Source organism: Hylobates moloch, unplaced genomic scaffold, assembly GCF_009828535.3.
Source record: "Hylobates moloch isolate HMO894 unplaced genomic scaffold, HMol_V3 SCAFFOLD_20, whole genome shotgun sequence".
NCBI classification, from domain to species: Eukaryota; Metazoa; Chordata; class Mammalia; order Primates; family Hylobatidae; genus Hylobates; species Hylobates moloch.
This window is the reverse complement of record NW_026652295.1, coordinates 43,647,394-43,666,003: the sequence shown is the minus strand read 5'-3', so window position 1 is coordinate 43,666,003 and position 18,610 is coordinate 43,647,394. Positions and strand designations below refer to the sequence as shown.

The 18,610-nt window shown below is 31.3% G+C and overlaps 2 protein-coding genes across 8 annotated transcripts in view; one reads left to right on the top strand and one right to left on the bottom strand.

Annotated features, from left to right (window-relative positions):
* RUNX2 (RUNX family transcription factor 2) overlaps positions 1-12,976 on the bottom strand; it is a 226,327-nt gene extending 213,351 nt beyond the window's left edge. For 2 of the 3 annotated variants that reach the window (XM_032141232.2, XM_032141228.2), the window contains exons 1-2: positions 12,750-12,976; positions 12,426-12,549 (exon numbers count right to left, since the gene is read on the bottom strand). In XM_032141232.2, the coding sequence (XP_031997123.2) occupies positions 12,426-12,549; positions 12,750-12,887 (262 nt within the window). In that variant the 5' untranslated portion in view covers positions 12,888-12,976. The remainder of the gene's footprint in view (positions 1-12,425; positions 12,550-12,749) is intronic. The other variant, XR_009211363.1, reaches the window with a different exon arrangement.
* Positions 1-18,610, top strand: part of SUPT3H (SPT3 homolog, SAGA and STAGA complex component) — a 555,592-nt gene that overhangs the window by 35,930 nt on the left and 501,052 nt on the right. The gene's annotated exons all lie outside the window — the stretch shown is intronic.

Sequence of the window (18,610 nt, the reverse complement as noted above, 5' to 3'; positions counted from 1 at the left end):
TTTGTGGCTTCTTTGAGAACTTTTTGTTTTGAGTAATAATGTGGATAATTGTGGTTAAAATTGGGATAAAATTGGGGTGAATAGTACATGTCAAGGATTTCTTAGAATCTTGTGCAGTATTTTTTTTGGTAGGCACAGGAAAAAGTACACTTACTAGTGGATTTTTGTGAATATCAAATGAATTAGAATTTAAGAAATTATAATTAGAAGTTAAAGCTTAGAAATTAAGGTTGTCTGGATCACTTAGCATATGTGTGGGGGTATAGGTCTTTGTAGATGGGGCTATGAAACCATAGTATAAGAAATGCTACAGATAAATATAGAAAGTAGGATTTGATTCCAGATCTGACACCAAAGCCTATGATTGTAATAATATTTAGGATACATGATTATTTTAATTTTATAAATGAGGATTATACATTCTTGGTGTTTAAGTGTTTAATTTTTTACTCCTAAATTATATTTTTATATCACATAGAGTATATATGTGTATTGTGGACATTAAGACTATTAATTATAATGATTAAGAATTATCTAATTCCTTGAAACTTTTTTTTCCTGATCAAACTCGACCTAAAGCCCAGGTGCGGTGGCTTATGCTTATAATCTCAGCACTTTGGGAGACCGAGGTGGGAGGATCGCTTGAGCCCAGTAGTTTGAGACCAGCCTGGGCAACATGGCGAAAACCTGTCTCTGCAAAAAATTACAAAATTATCTGGGCGTGGTGGTGCGTGCCTGTAGTCCAAGCTACCCGGGATGCTGAGTCGGGAAGATCCCTTGAGCTCAGGAGGTCAAAGTTGCAGTGAGCTGTGATCATGCCAGTGCACTCTAGCCTGGGTGACAAAGTGAGACCTTGTCTTGAGGGGGAAGGGGGCTAAACAGACCTCACCTTAATCTTATTCCTTGGTATACTTTTATTTTTTCTTAATCTCCTTGGTTCTGTCGGATTAGTATTTCTTAAAGATATGTGGCAGGGTAATTTGAAGACTCCAAGATTACCTTCCTGTTTGTATTTTATCAGTTTAGTAACTTTAGAATAATTATGTTTCTGAGAACTAACACCTTTACAGATGAAACTGATTGAGGACTAGGAAGTAACTTCATTTAGGTCATGTATAACACTGTAAAGTGGTAATTAAGAGTTAAAAGGTTTGGGCTGGAATCCCACCTCTTCAACTCTAACCTTGAGCAAGTTCCTTTACCTCATTCTCAGCTTCCTCATCTGTAAATAATTATGATACATGTCTCATATAAGGGAGTTGTAAGAATTAAAGGAAATAATGTTTATAAATGGTTTAGCATAGTACCTGGTACAGTAAGTGCTCAACAACGAAAGCTAACAAAGTACAGTTTCAATTAAGGTATACTCTATAAAAATTATAGACCATGTTAGGTACATTTATTTTTCAAAATATGTTAATATAAGTCTAGTTAAATTAAAACTTTAATAAATTTTAAATAATTTAAAACAACATTTAAAATAAAGTTTTGGAATAGATTAATTATGTGCTTAGAATAGCTATTTGAACCTAATAGAAAAATAAGAATATTAATGTTTTTGGCTGTAGTCATTTTATGGAATCCTCTGTACTTTTTACTTTATTTTCCTTATTAATATAGCTTGTTAAACACAACTTTATTTTTCTTATTAATATTACTGGTTAAACACATAACCATTGACTATCACATCTATTGGAAGAAAAGGAAGGAAAGAAAAGAACTAATTTTTTCTTGTGAACAAGCTTTACAAATGTTTATTGGGGACACAATTTGGAATTAATATATTTTGGATATGCATTTTGTCTTTAGCTTATTTCTAGGTGTATTAAAAGTTGGCTATCTATTGGCTTACAATCTTGGCTAATTTACCTAGGGAGTTTTGTTTTAAAAAAGTTCTGAAGGCTTTCTCTCCACAAGCTGCTCTTCCCCAAGACTTACTCCCCAGGTAATTCTGTTGATCAGCCAGATTTGGATACCACTGTAATATGAGAAGTCTTATATAGGCTAGTGAATTCTTTAATGGAATACTCTTTCAATCCCTTTTTTCTTAAAGCCTTATAGTCAAGTAATAAGATTACTTAGCCTTATAGTCAAGCAATAAGGCCATAACTGTCTTACTTTGCAAGATATTTATGGCAAGTATGTCTTCTTAATGTAAATATTCTTATTTTTAATTTTTCTTCTTATATTACCTTATTTCTATGTTTTATGTCACCCTGCTTAGTACATGTCATTTTATACTCACGTGAGTATAAATAGTTTATACTTATGTGTCTCCAGCTCAGGACTAGAATTTGTATGAGGCAAGCAAAGTGCCTAGGGCACAAAATTTAAGGAGGCTGTCTCTTTGAGGACTGTGCAAGAGTGAGTACCTCCTTAAATTTTGTGCCCTAGGTGCCTCCCTTGCTCATCCAGAGAAATAGGCTGCATATAAATTATTTTTATTTTAGTTTAGCATAATCTCATGCATACTTGGATGTTTTATACAAAAAATTGATGACGAAACGAAATGGTATAGCTGAACCCAAATTTATATCGTCCAGTATAAAAATAAATTAACTATTTGAGAAAGATAGCATTATTATTTTTATCACATGGTCAGTAACCCTCAGAGCTTCCGAAATTCCAGTTCAGCAGAATTTTGTCTGACACTGAAATACACTTGGTTGTTTTACCTACTGGCAGCTACCTGAAATCAGTGCTCTTGTAGCTGTCACAGTTTCTTAATTCAAAATATAGTACCATCAGCTTTTTATATAAGCTTATATGTGATCATTTGAAGTAATCAGAAATTATACCAGTTTTATTGTATTTTTATTACTAATTTTAGAATTTCTTGAGAATTTGCCTATAATTTTTTTTTATGAGAGCTACATCTGGAAATGCTCAAAAGTTGTTTGCCTTTTTTGAAAGAACAATCTGCAGTGAAAGTACAACTTCTTTAGAGGTGATGTTTAAGTTAGCAAATGATGAACCATAATGTGAGGAAGCATAGTATTGTGAATTATTTGGCAAACATACCTAATACAGGCATTAGCTGTTGAAACCATTTACCGCTTACAGAAAGCTAGAAAGATAGGCTGCACAGAACTTTATCTCTAAACTCTGAGGATGAAAACTAGAGTACAACTTAAGTTTATTCAATAAAGACTAAATTCTGTAAGTTTAAGTTTGATTTGTTTATAGGTTCCGTGATTAATGTGTAATTAGAGTATGAAAGAAGCATTTAGAATCCATTAAAATTTATAGGTGTAACATCATTGTCAAATCAGGAGTTTTGTTTCTTAAAGTTAGAATTTACTTAAATATACTTTTTCTCTAAAAAAATAAAATCTTATTTCTACTTACAGTGGTACCAAATTGAGTTTTCGCAAAAAGAATTATTTAATATTTATTTAATATTTGTTTCAAATAAACAAAAATAAACATAACAACCAATGGTGGAGGGGTGTCTTAGATTTGTTTTTAGCTTTCTTTTTCATGGCTTCTAGAAGTGTATCATATTATAAATACATTCAAAATGTTTTGCTCTGAGGATATGTAGCATTCCTATAAAGGTTAAATCAATAAAAATGATTTGGACACATTCCTAAGCATGGCTAGAACAGGTAGTCCGTTGTTTTAGGTACCCTTGAGTTTCTGGAGCAGATCATTATGGCGTAGCAAAAGAACTTACTAAAAGTTGCTTTCTATGTGTAGATGCATCAGCTTAAAAAAATAAGATTTTCTGGCCTTCTGGAAATGAGTATTTTTGGAGTAACCGTTGTATATATTGGTTTAATTATATATTTTAAATGCAGTTAAAGTTTTGGAGCTTTTTTTTCTTCGAATGCTGGAGATACACCATAATTGATAAGGAAGAGGTACGTACAGGAAAAATGCAATGGCAAGCTTTTCCAGCAAATTTAGAATAAATGACAGTCTTATGGTTAAAGAAAGTATCACACATTATAATTGCAAAATAGGGATTGGATGTAATTCTTTTTAGTCTTGCCAGTTTAGAAAAAATTCTGTAAGTCATGGGCATGTTGTTCTGTTCATATGGGCAGTTCAAAATGCAAGCTTTAATTTGAGCATTTATTTAAAAAAGCATACGAATATCTCCTATGTTCGGGGTTGGCTTCTCACTATATTATTATTGCTACATAGTTTTATGCATTTGCTTGCATTTTTTGTGTTCATGTCATAAGTTTTAAGTATGTAAGTTTTCAGATCACACTGTTTTCACAGCAAGTTTCAAAAAATATTTTTATGCCAGTTTATAATAATGAGTAAGGCCATTTTTATTAAAGTTTCCTTTAAAACAGCATTTAAAATGTTTCTGGATCAAAAAAATTCAGTGAATTGACCATGTATTTGAATGAAGAAAGTTTAAAACAGAGGTAGAAAATTTGAGTTACGTGTATTATTAATGAAGTTACATGATAGAAAATCACTTCCTATCTTTTTGTACATCTAATATGTATTTACTTTGTAAATAAATACTTTATTAAAAATACTGTGTTACATTATTTGTTGGAGCACAGGATTTAATTTTATAGTCAAGAAAATTGTTTGAATACGTCTCAGTAAATTTTTTTTTACATATATTAGAGTGGTTTAACCATTTAATAATTAAATAATTTAGCAGTTTAAACCAAGTATTTTGATGTTTTAAAAAATATTTAAGTGTATCTTGATAGATTCTGATTTTAATGTGTCTTGTGTCTTGATAGGACCAGAATATTTATGAAAATAAAAATAAGCCTAATAATCAGCACATGGCTCTAAATTTTCTTCCTGGGTACTTGTGAGTGATAATGTTAAAAACAGATCACTTTATGTGTTTTCTCTAGTCCTATTGGTGTACAAAAATACTCTGCAATATGCTTATGCATGTTATAAGGGAGGGATATTGTTAAATCTTTACTACATAATCAAGAATAAAGCTTTCCTGACAATACTCATTGTCCTTATCTAGCTAACACTTTTAAAATGAAATGGTTACTAGTGGTAAAAAGTTTTTAAAATGTTAAGTTTTCCTTCTAAATTACAGAGAGAGAAAGACTGTATATGTGTTTAGTTTTGAAAACTGGGAGAATATAAGAATTCTGTGTGGACACTGGAGTTTATAATATGAGAAAAGGAGTTTCTTCTATGGAAAGGAGGTTGGATTAATGATCATAAGTTGGAGTACATTGACTTGTATATTCCCATTTCTTTAGAAATACACTGTAGCACATCGTCTTTGTAAGTAGTATCTCCACAGGCGTTATCTTCTTAAATATGTCATTTTTGCATTGACTCTTACAAGAGCAGTAGCAAGTTTTTCTTGCATTTTGTCAAAAGCTGAATTACCGAAATGCTTTACAGATTTCATGAGAGGTAAAAAAATTAATCTTACTAGATTATCTTTTGTAACCATGTATCCTGCCTAATGTTAAGATGCTGTTGTCTTGATGGGAGTTTTCTCATAGATTACTTCATGATGTCTTAATATTTTTGAATTGGGTGTTAGGTTCTTAGTATGAAATGCTTATGTACTTTCACAGGTATCAGCTTTATGGAAAACACAGTGATTGATATAATGTGGATTGTTAGCATAAAGAAGTTTCCTTTCTGTGATCCTGTACAGTTGTTACAGATATCTGTAATCTGACAGTTTATGAAATAAAATGAGAATTTACTTTTATCTAAAAAATATGTATTTTAATGAGCTGTATTTGCGTTAAAGTCTCTTATAATAAAATTGTAATTGATTGAAGAGAATCCGCACTGTGTACCTTTTTGATACGCATCAATTTTCTAGGATCGTTATAGTGATACAGCAGTAGGTTGACATGTTGTAAAATGTAATACCTTATTACATAGTAAAATAAATGTCATGATCCTTATGCTTCAAAGTAAATTCACATTGTTTAGATACATTTAATTAATTTGTAATAATTTAGTAGAATTCTGTCTTTTCACTTAAAGATTATGTTGGGAATTTGAAGTCTTAAACTGGGAAGTTCAGTACAGAAATTTAAAAAGAAAGTTAATTCTAGCAATTATCATAGAAAAATTAGAAATTCAATGCTTAAATTGTTTACCCAGGTTACATGGTCAATGAGAAAATATATCTGTTTAGCTTCAAGCCAGAGTTGTTCTTTGAGATAATATTTATAAATAGGAATCTATTAGCAAATTAATTCCATTCATATTTGCCCTTATAAACTCTAATACTTTGTTTAACTGATATCAGTTTTTAGTTATTGTTACTTAAGTTTATAACTGGAAAATAACATCTTTGGATTTTACAAGATTGATTATTTTAGTCTTGAAATTCCTAGTAGATGCCTAATCCCTGTTACTGGTTTTATAGATTGACATTTGTTAACTTACACGCAAAAAAATTTTGATTATATTTCATGACAGAACTATAGTACCTCAGTTACATAATTTACAATATTTTTCCTGGTTTATAACCATTATTACAAGTTCTGTAGTCATTGGTGTGAATGCATTCATACTCATGCATGTGTATATGCCATGTATAAAAATGTTAAACGTAGCCAGAAGAAATTTAAGTTGAACATATATGACATGTATTTTGTTTCTGTATAAAAATACATCGTGTTCATATAAAGTTCTGTGGAATATCACTTTATTATTCTGATATTTCCAAAGAAAGACTGCATATATATGTGTTAAAACCTTATTGATGATTGTTATTGTGATTTGGCTAGCATTTAACTTTGTCTTTTTTTTTTTTTTTTTGGCTTTTCCTGAAGCACAAAATAGATGTAGGTGTAAGATACATGACTATAAGGAATATGTAAATAATGGTATGGTTCATGTAATTTAGGGGAACCTACAAATGTGTATTTAAGTTCTTGAGTTTTAACTTAGTCTATTATGTAAATATATGTTTATAGTTGATGGTGTATAATGATTCTGGTAGACATCATTGATGTAAAAAATCAATGTAACTGAAATGTAAAATAAAATTACCTTATTTGACTTTGTGGTAAAAATTATTTGCCTTACATAGGATATTTAGATATACCTTTTAAGAAATGTCACTAATCTGATGTAGCTAATATATAATTAAGAGAATTGGCAATAGGAATAGTAGAGATAAAAGAGTCTTTAAACTGTTTACCAAAATAATCTTAAATATATTTCTAGGAATAATGTTAACTTGGTAAATTTTCTAACATCACTATGATAATTTTTAAATATCTCAAACATTATCAAAATTGCGTATGTATATATGTCGGAGATTTCCTTGTTTTGCAGGCAGTTGATTTAAAAGATGAAAATCATCTAATCAAGGTAAACATTTATCTTTTATTTAGAGCTCAAGTCACCCTTGGTATGATTTTTGTTCCTTGGGTGTATATTGGATTTATGAGTATTAACAAGAATATAGAGTAGAGGAAGTGCATGAATAACAATTTTTTTCTCTGCATGTATTAAGTACTTATGTAGCAACTAGCCTTTAAAGGCCTGTTTTAATTCTACAGCTCATCTTATTTGGGGATTGTTTTTGTATCAGGTTAAATGATATAAAAAGTGATTGTTTTTTATATCATGTTAAATGATGTAGTTTCTGTTTATTAGTGTTTATGAAAAACTTTGCTTTAGTTAGGCTTCTTTCTATTCAGCAGTAACAACAAAACCTAAAGTGTTTGATAACATGTTGCTTACATCCACTCAACGCTGTTCCAAATCTTGAGTCCTATGCCCTTAATAAATAGTATAAAGGGGAGGAAATTCCTAAGAATTCTACATAAAGTGAAGATATTGTATACAATATAATAAAAGAGCATTTAATCTCAATTGCTATTCGGGTCTTAAAACAGTTGTATGGGAATGTATGGTCTGTTTCATGTGTATGTGCTGTTGAATGGACAAAAGCTTGTGGTTGACTGTGGTTAAAAATGTAAGGAAACTCCCTTTTAATAAGGTATAGAATTTCCCTGTTATTTTTTGAATTGTAACACATTAATAAAAATACATATCCAGTGAATTTCTTAATCTTTTTGAAATGGCAAGAGATTATATTAAGGCATATAATTTCATTATGTAAGACTTCTTTTAAAGATTTGTTTTAAAATATTAAACATCTCAGATTTGATGAAGAATTTTCACATACTTTAGACAGTTAGCTTAGAATATTTTATTATTTAGAAAATAACAAGTATTGGAGTTCATTGTTATCTTTATTATGGGAGTTTTATGATTTTTTGGGAGGTGAGGAAAGGCAGAATTTTATCTACAGTGGAAGTTGCAGCATTCATTGGTATAGAAGAAAAAAATAGTACATTAAGGTAACCTATTGGGAAGTCTCTGCTTAAATTACCATTGGATTTGCTAGCACCTGATTAGTAATGTCTGACATGTGAGTGATTAGAAAAAATAGTTATGCTTTGCCATAGTTACAATTTTAGTATTTGCAGGAAGGATTTTTTTTCACATTGAGTTGATGGCATTTGTCTATTTGGTCACATATTTTTATATATTTTTAATAGATGCTATAGAGGTAGACTGTTGCAGTGAATCCTTCACATAAAATGTCTAAAGATTTTTGTTAGGTAATAGTATTTGCAATTTTAATGCATTTGATGAGCTTTTGCATGACTTCACTATTGACTTAGAGTTGTCATAACTTAGTATCCTAGAACAAAGGTTAGAACAGTATGGAAGATTGGTATTTGTATGCTTTGGAGAGGGATTTGAGATGTTACCCTGTTTTGCCATCAATTTTCAAGTATGCACGGGTGCATCATTAATCATTAGAAATGCAAAAATAAATAATCTAGTCCCATTGGATTTTTTTCTATGAATACTTACCTTTTCCTTTTTTTTAATATATATATATACAGTTGAGGTATTTAGGTAACCCCTAACCTTTTGCTTCAACAAAGAAGTACAGTATAAAAATATTACCACAGTTTTCATGTGAGCAGCTCTTGAGTCGGGGGGAGGGGGGGAAGCCCTCTAGATGAATATTTGTTGAAAAAAAAAGTTGTGATACATAATGTCTTAACTCAGCCTCAATACAGTACTTGAGGACCACCAGTGTGTAAAATTGAAAGCACATGAATTTTGAAGCACTAGAAAAGGTTTGTAATTGATTAGCGCTGCTTTAAAGTATTGGAATACAGTGAGTTTTGATTTGTGAATGGTTCTATTCAATAAAGATTAATTCTGTGTGTTTGATAAAATCTTAGTGCCTTCAATGAGTTAGCTCCCCCCGCCCCTGCAGTTTATTTAACCATCAAATATTTCAGTGTTCTTTTAACAAACTGGAACATTTCTATCTTACCGAATTTAACTTTAGCATGACTGATTTAAACAAGTCAAACTATCAGTTGTTAGCTGGAAGAGTGTAATTGAATAAATTAATATTTTGTTCTTTTAAAATAACTAAAATATATCATAATGTAATCATGTGTATTTCATGCCTTGTGATATAGAGACTGGTTGATCAGGACAGTCACACAGACCAGCCAGATCTTTTTCCACAATTTCTTTTCGGTGTTTTAGATTTCAAAACATTTTTTAAAAATAAAAAATAAAAATATTTAAGAGTTTGTAATGTAAAATTAGGATTATTATAATTTAAAATAATTTATATGAGTCTTTGGGAATTACTTTGACATTTTTAGCTTTTGATATGTGTTAGAGTGATTTTCTGTGTTTATTCTTAACTTTGTAATTCTGCTCCCTAAATTTTGGAATTTAGCTCTGTATTTTAAAAAGAAGCTATAAAACTTTGTCACTACTAAATCTTGAAACTATAAAAATATTATTGATATGGACCACAACTGCTGTTTTGGAAATCAGTGTTCACACATCATATTCAAGTAGTTACGAAGATTTTATGTAGATAATCAGTCAGCTGATATATTTTCATGAGTCATTAATTTTAAGATACTCTATGAGTCACATCTGTGATTTTCAGCAAGCTATATTTATGATAAATGATGGACAGATTTTCAGTAGTACAGATTGAAAATTTTTGATTAACTCAAAGTGAAGTATGCTGAAAGATCAAGGACACAGACATATTCTGTTTCTCTAGCGTGCACGCACGCGTGCGTGCACACACACACACACACACACACTTCACTCATTATATTTGAGGTGAGGCAGTTGTTAATGTGTGCTTTGTACCTCGCCTAGGAAAATCCTAAACTTTCTTTTTAACTATTTTACAAAATTGGGGCACATACTTAAGACATTTCATTAGGTAGTGGTGATAATCATTATATAAAAATCTAAAGCCTGAAGTGAGGTTTTAGACTTTGCATAGATTATAGAATGGGGAAATGTTTGCAATGTGATGATAACATATACATGATGCCCACTACTCACCTGTAATTAGTCTGAGGTAGTGGGTTGATGTTAAGTTCTCTATTCAGGCTTTAAGATACTGTTTAGGGGCTGGTGGGGAGGGAAGGTGCAGCCCACTTTTCAAAAGAGGAAGAATTGGTTGTAATGTTGAAAAAAAAAAAAAAAGGTTCGCTACCGTGCCTTGCTTAGAATCCTGTCAAGTTTTGGAAATTTTAATGTGGAATAGTTATTAAGAATGTTACAGAAATATAAGATCCCTGTTATGATAGAATAAGAAGCAGTTTAATGTATTCTTTGTGAGAACTTTAACATATTCTTCATGATAGCTTTACTTCTAATACTGAAAAATTTTTTGAAACTTGTGTTGTTACTGATCTGGTTTTTAAAATGTATTTAAAATAAATAGTTAAACAGAGTGATAATGTGAAAGAGTAACTTAACTGCCTCTGTTATCCCTCCCTGATATCTCTATTATCCCTGTTTCAAGTTATCCCTCGGTGTAACAGTACTTTTAACTATTCTTTTTCCTTTTATCTCTTGGGTAGTAGTAACAAAACTTTCGATGTGTAAGCTATAATTATGCTATGTGTTGTAATGTAGTCTAGCTGTATTTATGTCCTGCTTCCTTAATATAGAAGTTTTTAGAGTAATACTTGGTACCCATCATTAAAATTTTAAGTTAATCTGTGATTGTTATATTGTATATATTATAACTGAAGGGGCCCACTTACAGCTATTGAGGGAGTCACTACAGCAATTTTACATTTTTTTGTAAAATACAAAGTACATTTCCTCACCCTGTAAGAGAAACCTTTTTTTCTCCCTTCAGGTTTAATTATTTCTGTTTGACCTAAACTGAGACTGATCCTCTAGTAGTATCCAGTTAAAATGTGTGAAGTAGGAGGAGTAAAGGAAACTCCAGTCATTAGTTGTAAGTTAAAAGCAGAGTTAATATAGATGTACACAGCAAAAAGATTTATTTTAATGGATATAAGAAAAATTTTTAAAAACTTGCCTTGTAGTTGGAACATGTTGGACATCATAAAGAGAATCTTGTAAGTGTGTTTAGATATTTTGCTATAATAACACATCAGCTGATGAATGTTAAAGTCATTTACGTATCTGTATCAACACTAACTTGAAATTAAATATTAAGGGACTAGATTATGCCTACTTCTTTAAAAGTCCAGCATGGTTTAATAGTTGTGGCTTTTAAAAATCATACGGGGTATCCTTATGGAGCTTTATTTTTCATGAGACTAAACAGCAGTTATTCATTTTGGTAGGTCCAAGAATGTGATTAAAAGAATCTTAGATGTTTCGGTGTTTGCTGTGTGTTTATAACAAGGTCTATGGATAACAGTGTGTAGATGTAAAATTAAAATTATATAGAAAAATGCAGTTGCATGTAAGTTTTAAAATACTTCCATGAACTTTTTAATATCCTGGGCAACTATAAAGATCTTTAAAAAATGGCTGTGATGTGCTTATCATAATTTTATTTCAGCTGAATGTATACTTATGTAAAGTTGTTTAGAAACAAACTTATTTAGATAGGATACAGTTTGAATTTATAAGTAGATTTCTTTTAGTTGAGCTGGTTAAAATGTTAACTGTACTACAGGTTTATTTCTGTGTTATACATGGTAGACCATAATGTTGAGATAATTCTGTGGTCTGTTATTTTGTAAAATTGCTTCCTTTTTGAAGTTTGCTCAAATATTGGGAGCTGCCGGAGTCAATAATTTATAATGCTTTGATTAATTTAGGATCTGACTTTTCTTCTGGTGAGGGTTAATGAGAGTATTAAACTGTTTCTTTTAGTTTTCATATCCTCACCTCTGTAACTCTAGAAAACATTTTGATCAATGTGAGATAATTTAATTTTGTCTATTTCAAGTCACTACTTTGAAAATTAGATAATTACAGATACCAAATGCAAATATGTACAGAAATTTCATTTTTCAATTCTTAATGCAACAAGATAGCATAATTAGGATCTTTAATATACTATTTGGAAAAGCTAGCAGTTAATCAGAGAATCATACCTTTATGTTTAACAGGTTCATATCTTACAGGATTTTAAAAATGGTAACACTTACCCCAAAAGAAGTTTTGCTGACATGGTGTCACTGTGCTGAAGAGGCTGTTTGATGCCATAGTCCCTCCTTTTTTTTTCAGATAGAACTTGTACCCTCTGTTGTAAATACTGCTTGCAGCCTTAAACTGAAAATACAAACCATACCCAAACCTTATTTTAGTTTTACAGTATGCCTGGAGTACATAGACTTTATATTTATTTTTTTCTGTCAAGAAATTATGTAGCTGGTAACATGTGAAAGGCAAAGAAACAAAACAAAAAGAGAATGAGCAAATATTTGAAGGACCTACTATTACTGCATAGACTGTGGTTAGAGAGCACTCACTGACTCTGTTGGTCTCGGTGGCTGGTAGTGACCTGCGGAGATTAACCATTTAAAAACCAGAGACTTCTTGCTGTCCTCCTGGAGAAAGTTTGCACCGCACTTGTGGTTCTGTGGTTGTTTGTGAGGCGAATGAAGCATTCACACAATCCAAAAAAGCAAAAGCTTTAAAACTCCTTTTTTTTGCAAGCACTATTACTGGAGAGGCAGAATCATGTGGTTTGTGACCTCACAGTACTCTAAGTAAAGTGGGACTGCCTACCACTGTGGCTTTTCCCCCTTGCTCTTTCTCTCTCTCTCTTTCTCTCACAAAAGGCTTGTGGTAAGGCCTTTCCTGGCATCCAGAAGGATATAGCTTTTTAATTTTTGTGACTCATGAGGATTTGGATAGAATACAAATGCTGAAGGAGCCCAAACTCCTGTAAGGTTAAGCATTTGTAGAGCAGAGCTCTGCAGTTAAGGGCTTTCCTTTCTACTCCCCCCTCAACCCCTGCCTTTTTGCCTCCTCTTTTTAGTTCATTATTGTGTCTGTGGAAAAATGAACAAAATTGGCTCAAGAGTCTGCGTGAAATTCTGAACAACAGTGATGATTTACAATAATTCACATCTTTGGACTGTATCACATTCTGGGGTCTGCTTCATATTTGCTGGGTGGCTGGATTCCTTCTGTTTTCCTTTTTCTTGTCTTCTTAAACTTGTGAATCTGTAACTCATTGTAAAAAAAAAGTTTACCTTAAGGTCTGGTTGCAAACTGCTTGCTAGGCTTGACTATAATTGGCTGTCATGAAAGTGTTAGTCTGGGCATTCTTTTACAAATTTTAAATCACGTGTGTCTAGTTTATTATCAATGTATTAGATGGCAGCATTTACAATAAAGATTAAATGTAATGTTTCATGTATACCATTATCTCATGCCTAGTTTGAAGATCTTAAAAAAATGAATGACAGGGATTGTAATATAGTTTATTGGATGAATCTTAGTTTTCTTTATGATTGTAATTTTTTTTGTCTTTCATGGAAGTGTATTCAGTTTATATAGTTCTTTAAGTAGTTTAGACATTAATAGAGTTTCTGATAGCAGATCTTCTATAAAGTAAAATGCTTATGTTATAATGGAGATTGTTCAGTATTCGATTCTATGAGCTTAGAATAGAGTGGGTTAACAGAAGCTATATATTTTTTTGTTTCTAATGGAAGCTTTGAAATAAATTACAAAATGCTGTGTGTAGTAAGGAATAATGCCCACAGACAGAGTATGTTAGTCGTCTCGATTTGCTAATTCTGATTCAGAAGAAAATTGGAAACATCTTCGGGAAACTATCTCCTTTTTTGCCCCTTTGGACAAATATGTATAGAACTCATTTTCTTATTAGGATGATTATATATCATAGGCAGTGAATTTTATATTTATGAATAGAGCTTCCTGTTTTCATCAGTTGGGAGCGATGGAGTATTTTTCAACAAAAATTATAAAGGCGAACAGACCAATTTTCTAGGCATTTTTTTGCCATTTATCCACGCCATTCTAAATCTGCATGTTAGACTTCTTCCTAGTGTGACAGTAACTAGGAGTGGCATAAAGTAAATGGGGTGGGCGGAGACAGTGAATTACAAAAGGTTATTTGGAATGTACAAGGAGGTAAGGGCTAGGGAGACAGGAGGGTGTTAGAACTAAAATATCCCTGTGTTCTTCCTAGTGCTATTCATTAATCTGCTTTTGATTCATATTAGATCACAATAACTGTACAAATATGTTCATAAGTTTCTTTACAGAAAATTTGATTTTCCAAAATACACTGGTAGAGTATGGGAATGATTCTAGTCCTTTATTTCTCAAATGTCCAGAACCTTTTCAGAATAAACTTTTAGTGATAAAAAACCAGAAATACATTTTGGTGTTTTATTTTAACTATGGATTTATCATGCCTTATTTTGTGTGTAAACAGGTTTTACATTGAAAGGTAAAAGCTTTCATTTAACATACAGTTATTCATGTGAAGGAGAGAAAAATTATTTTTTCTCTTTTATAAATAAGTTGTATCCATATTATCTGTATCTCTAATTAGTATCCAAAGTAAACAAAAGGAGGGTTTTGTCCATATAGCTTGTGGGATTTCCAAACATAGTTTCATGTGTACCTATAATAGCAGAATCAGTTAATTGAAAATATGTAGGTAGCTGCTGTAGTATGATAAGCAAATGGTTTTCTTCTTTTCAAATAAGCTTGTAGTTTCTACATTAGTATTCACTGAAACATCTTACAAACCCAACATTTTGCTATTTTCTTCCTTAAAATCTTCTTTATGTAAACTTTGGCTCTTCAAATTGACCTGATAAGAATGTAAGTAATTTTTAACATCTATTTGTCATTTAATTACCTGTTCACTTTTTGCAGGTAATCCTCCTGCATGTAATTCTTGGACCAGGATTATTATTCTTAACGCATGAGAGTTTAGTAGATATTGTTATATATGCACTTTTTGTCTTGTGTGAGGCCTATCAAATTCTAGCAGGAGAAAGATAGTGAAATCATGTGCTTTCAAGTTTGTATATTCATTATCCACATGAATTTTTTTCTAAAACGAAAATATATCCTCTTTGGAGCAAATATTACTTTGTTGTAAAAATTTCAAAAACAGTGATAACTGGGGCACATTTGATAATTGGTACACATTTGATAACAGTGTGTTTCATTAGAAATAGCTTACTACACGTGGTGAAGAGACACTGATTTAGAAAAGTCAATGCAAATAAAGCTCTTGATTATAGATTTATACCATGCTTTTAATCAGAAGTTGAAAACCACAGATTTATTTTTACTTTTATTTTTTGCTTTTTAAAGATCCATAAAATTTTATCCTCTTTGGGGACATGTTAGTATTTGCTGTTTTGAAATAAGCAACAAGTTTAGGTATACTGTATAAATCACGTACTTTAATGCCACGGAAGTGAAATAGAGTTTTGATCTTGAAATCAATTTCAAAGAAAAAAAATTGTTGGTATCTTGCTTCTCCATTGCTTTGTAGTGAATAAAATGTGTCAGAATTGGTTGAACTTTTGAAAATATCAAGGTATTTGTGTTTAAATGCTACGTGTGTCTTCATTGTAACCATTTGAGTAATTTTTTATTTTCTTAACTAATGATCATATTTTAATACATTAGTTTTACTTTATCAATATTGTGCTCATTTCTATGCATTTTTTAAAGGATTGTTTTAGACTTATTTGCTGCTAACTCTATTATTTGCTGCTAATTAATTGAAAAACAAAGGAGAAAATGGTTTGATGCAGGAATTTTTAAACTGTAGAAGTCCTAATTTGGCTTAAAATGTTCTAGTTACGAGGTTTTACGAAGGAAGTTTTTAATTTATTGTTTCATCTTGGTATGTGTTTCTTATTTTACTTTTTTTTTTGACAATTTTTCTTTTTTTTTGGATTTGATGTATAGCTGTTTAAGCTTACATGGGATCTATTTGGCCTTATATTGATTACTTTTGTTAGTAAAATATGTATAGTTTCATCTGTTAAATTATGGTGACTGTGCAATATTCGATTTCCTAGTTTAATGGGGTATATGTTTATGTACACAACTGCATGCACATTGGTCTGATTGTGTATGTATACAAGGCATTGTTTTGTAGTACTTTTTGTAATGAGAGTATTTTTCTCAGTTTATTTTAATTAGATCAGGTAAAAACCCAAACTAGCACCATTTCTCTGATTGTTTGAACAACTTCATTTGATTAGTTTTAGCAGCTGTCTAAGTGTGAGATTATGTGGAAATTGGATGCCAGAAAAGAAAATGCTAAGTCAATCTCTCTCCCTCCCTCTCCTTATCTCTCTCCCTCTCCCTATCTCTCTCCCTCTACCTGTCTCCCCCATTCCTCCTCTTTCCCTTTCTTTCTCCTTCAGGCTTTTTTGGTTTCTCTTCCTTTTTTCCCTCATTGCTATACAGCCTCAAAGTAGATTCTTAAGTTCTAGTAGGGGATATTGACATTAATCCTCACTAATGAGTACTCGGTAGATTTGGAGCTCTTAACATTCATTACAAATTGTTATATTCTAATATGTAATGCCTCAGTTGTTAGATAGTATTGGCATCTGATTATAGAGACTTAATTTCTTTTAGCTGTTTTTGTTTCTTGAATCTTTTATGCTAATTTACTTTAATACGTTGTTCACATAGTATTAACACTTTAATTATGAGGATTACTTTGTTTTTTTTCTTTGATTATTCTTCGAAGTGCAGAGTGATCCATACTTGTTTAATGTAGCTGTATAAGTAATTCATGTTTCTTGTAATTATTAGAACAATTCATCTTCAAATGCTGTCATTTTTGTAATAATAAAAAAAGGCGAGAACTTGCAGAAAATATGGGAAACATGCTCATATGACAGCTGAGGATGTGGCTAGACTAAAGCAGGAAACTACTACCCACAATGCAATGTTACATACACTACCACTTAATAAAATTTATATCAAACATGCTACTGACAAAACCAAAGAAAAATAATATCCCAGCTATGCTATTTAACGTATCTAGAGAGAAGTGAAAGTAATCTTTTTAGAACCTTTGTACTTAGAGAATATAGTAAATGAAACTGCAGGACATTATTGTATACGTTGGAGCACTGCTGTAACTTTGTGCTATGGAACATGGCTGTAGGTAAAACTGTCCTATAATGAGAATCTTTTGTATAATAGCTTTCTTGGAAAAGGTACAAAAGGAAAATCTCCTCTCTTTCAATTGAACTGTTTTAGTATTAAACAGGATTAGAGGATATTATCACTTGGAAAAATAAGTTAAATTTTGAGATATTCATTGTCATTATCTAAACTTTTAACATAGTCATTTATATTTCGTTACAATTTGTTTTAAGATGTCTTTTATTGCCAAGTTGGGGGTGGGACTTGAATTGTCTACTGAGGCATATTTCTTTTTCAAGGAATTGTTTTTCTTGCTCTTTATTTATGTTAATGGCTTGCTCCATCAGTCTATGTGCTTTACTGTAGGGAGGTTATTCTAAAGCAAAAATGTGAACTGCTTTTATAATGTGGTTGAAAAACATGTTAAGGCATCATCTAAAAAAATCGGGTTTTAATATATTTAAGGTTTCCGTTTATAAATCTTAATCCACTGTGCTCTTAGCTGTCAGACTTCAGCAATTTTGATGAATTTAGTAACTTAATAATTTAGATGAATTTTGAGGTTTATAAAGGAGGTTGTTGAAGGTTTAAATAAGGGAACATAATAGAGTTTTTGAATTGATAGCTAATGTATACAAGCTTAGTTAGAGGAAGAATAGAAAAGACTATAAGTTAGTGTTACTTATGACGGATTCCCCTCTGAGCATTCCAGTATATAAATTGTCAGTGTTTTGTTTCACAACCAACACGGTAATTGTCATCTCGTCATTTAAACATGAATATCATCGTATGTCTGTCTGTGTCTCTATTAAGGATGATTTGCTTAATTGTTTGAAGTTTTTTTGCCTTTAGAAACTGCTTATCAATAACAGCTGTAGCACTGTGGCTTTTCTCCATGGACTCATGGTGGTCTTTGGAACAACGTTCTTCAACTTTGACAGGTGAGACAGAGGCTCTCCAGTGCCACTGCTTTTGGATGAATCTAACTGTGGTTGGAGAAAGTGCATCTTGCCAAAATATATGGGCGAGACCACACACAGCCTTTAAAATAGTTATTGTAGGCTTATTTTTAGGAATACATGTCTTGACAGTTCTTTTATTTGCATGCCAGTTTCATTACTGTGTATAGATTTTTCATTGGTTTCAGTAAAGGCGATTGCAGATTTAGGTCTCTATTTGTTAGGCCTTTTGTATAACTTACGCTGAAAAATACCTT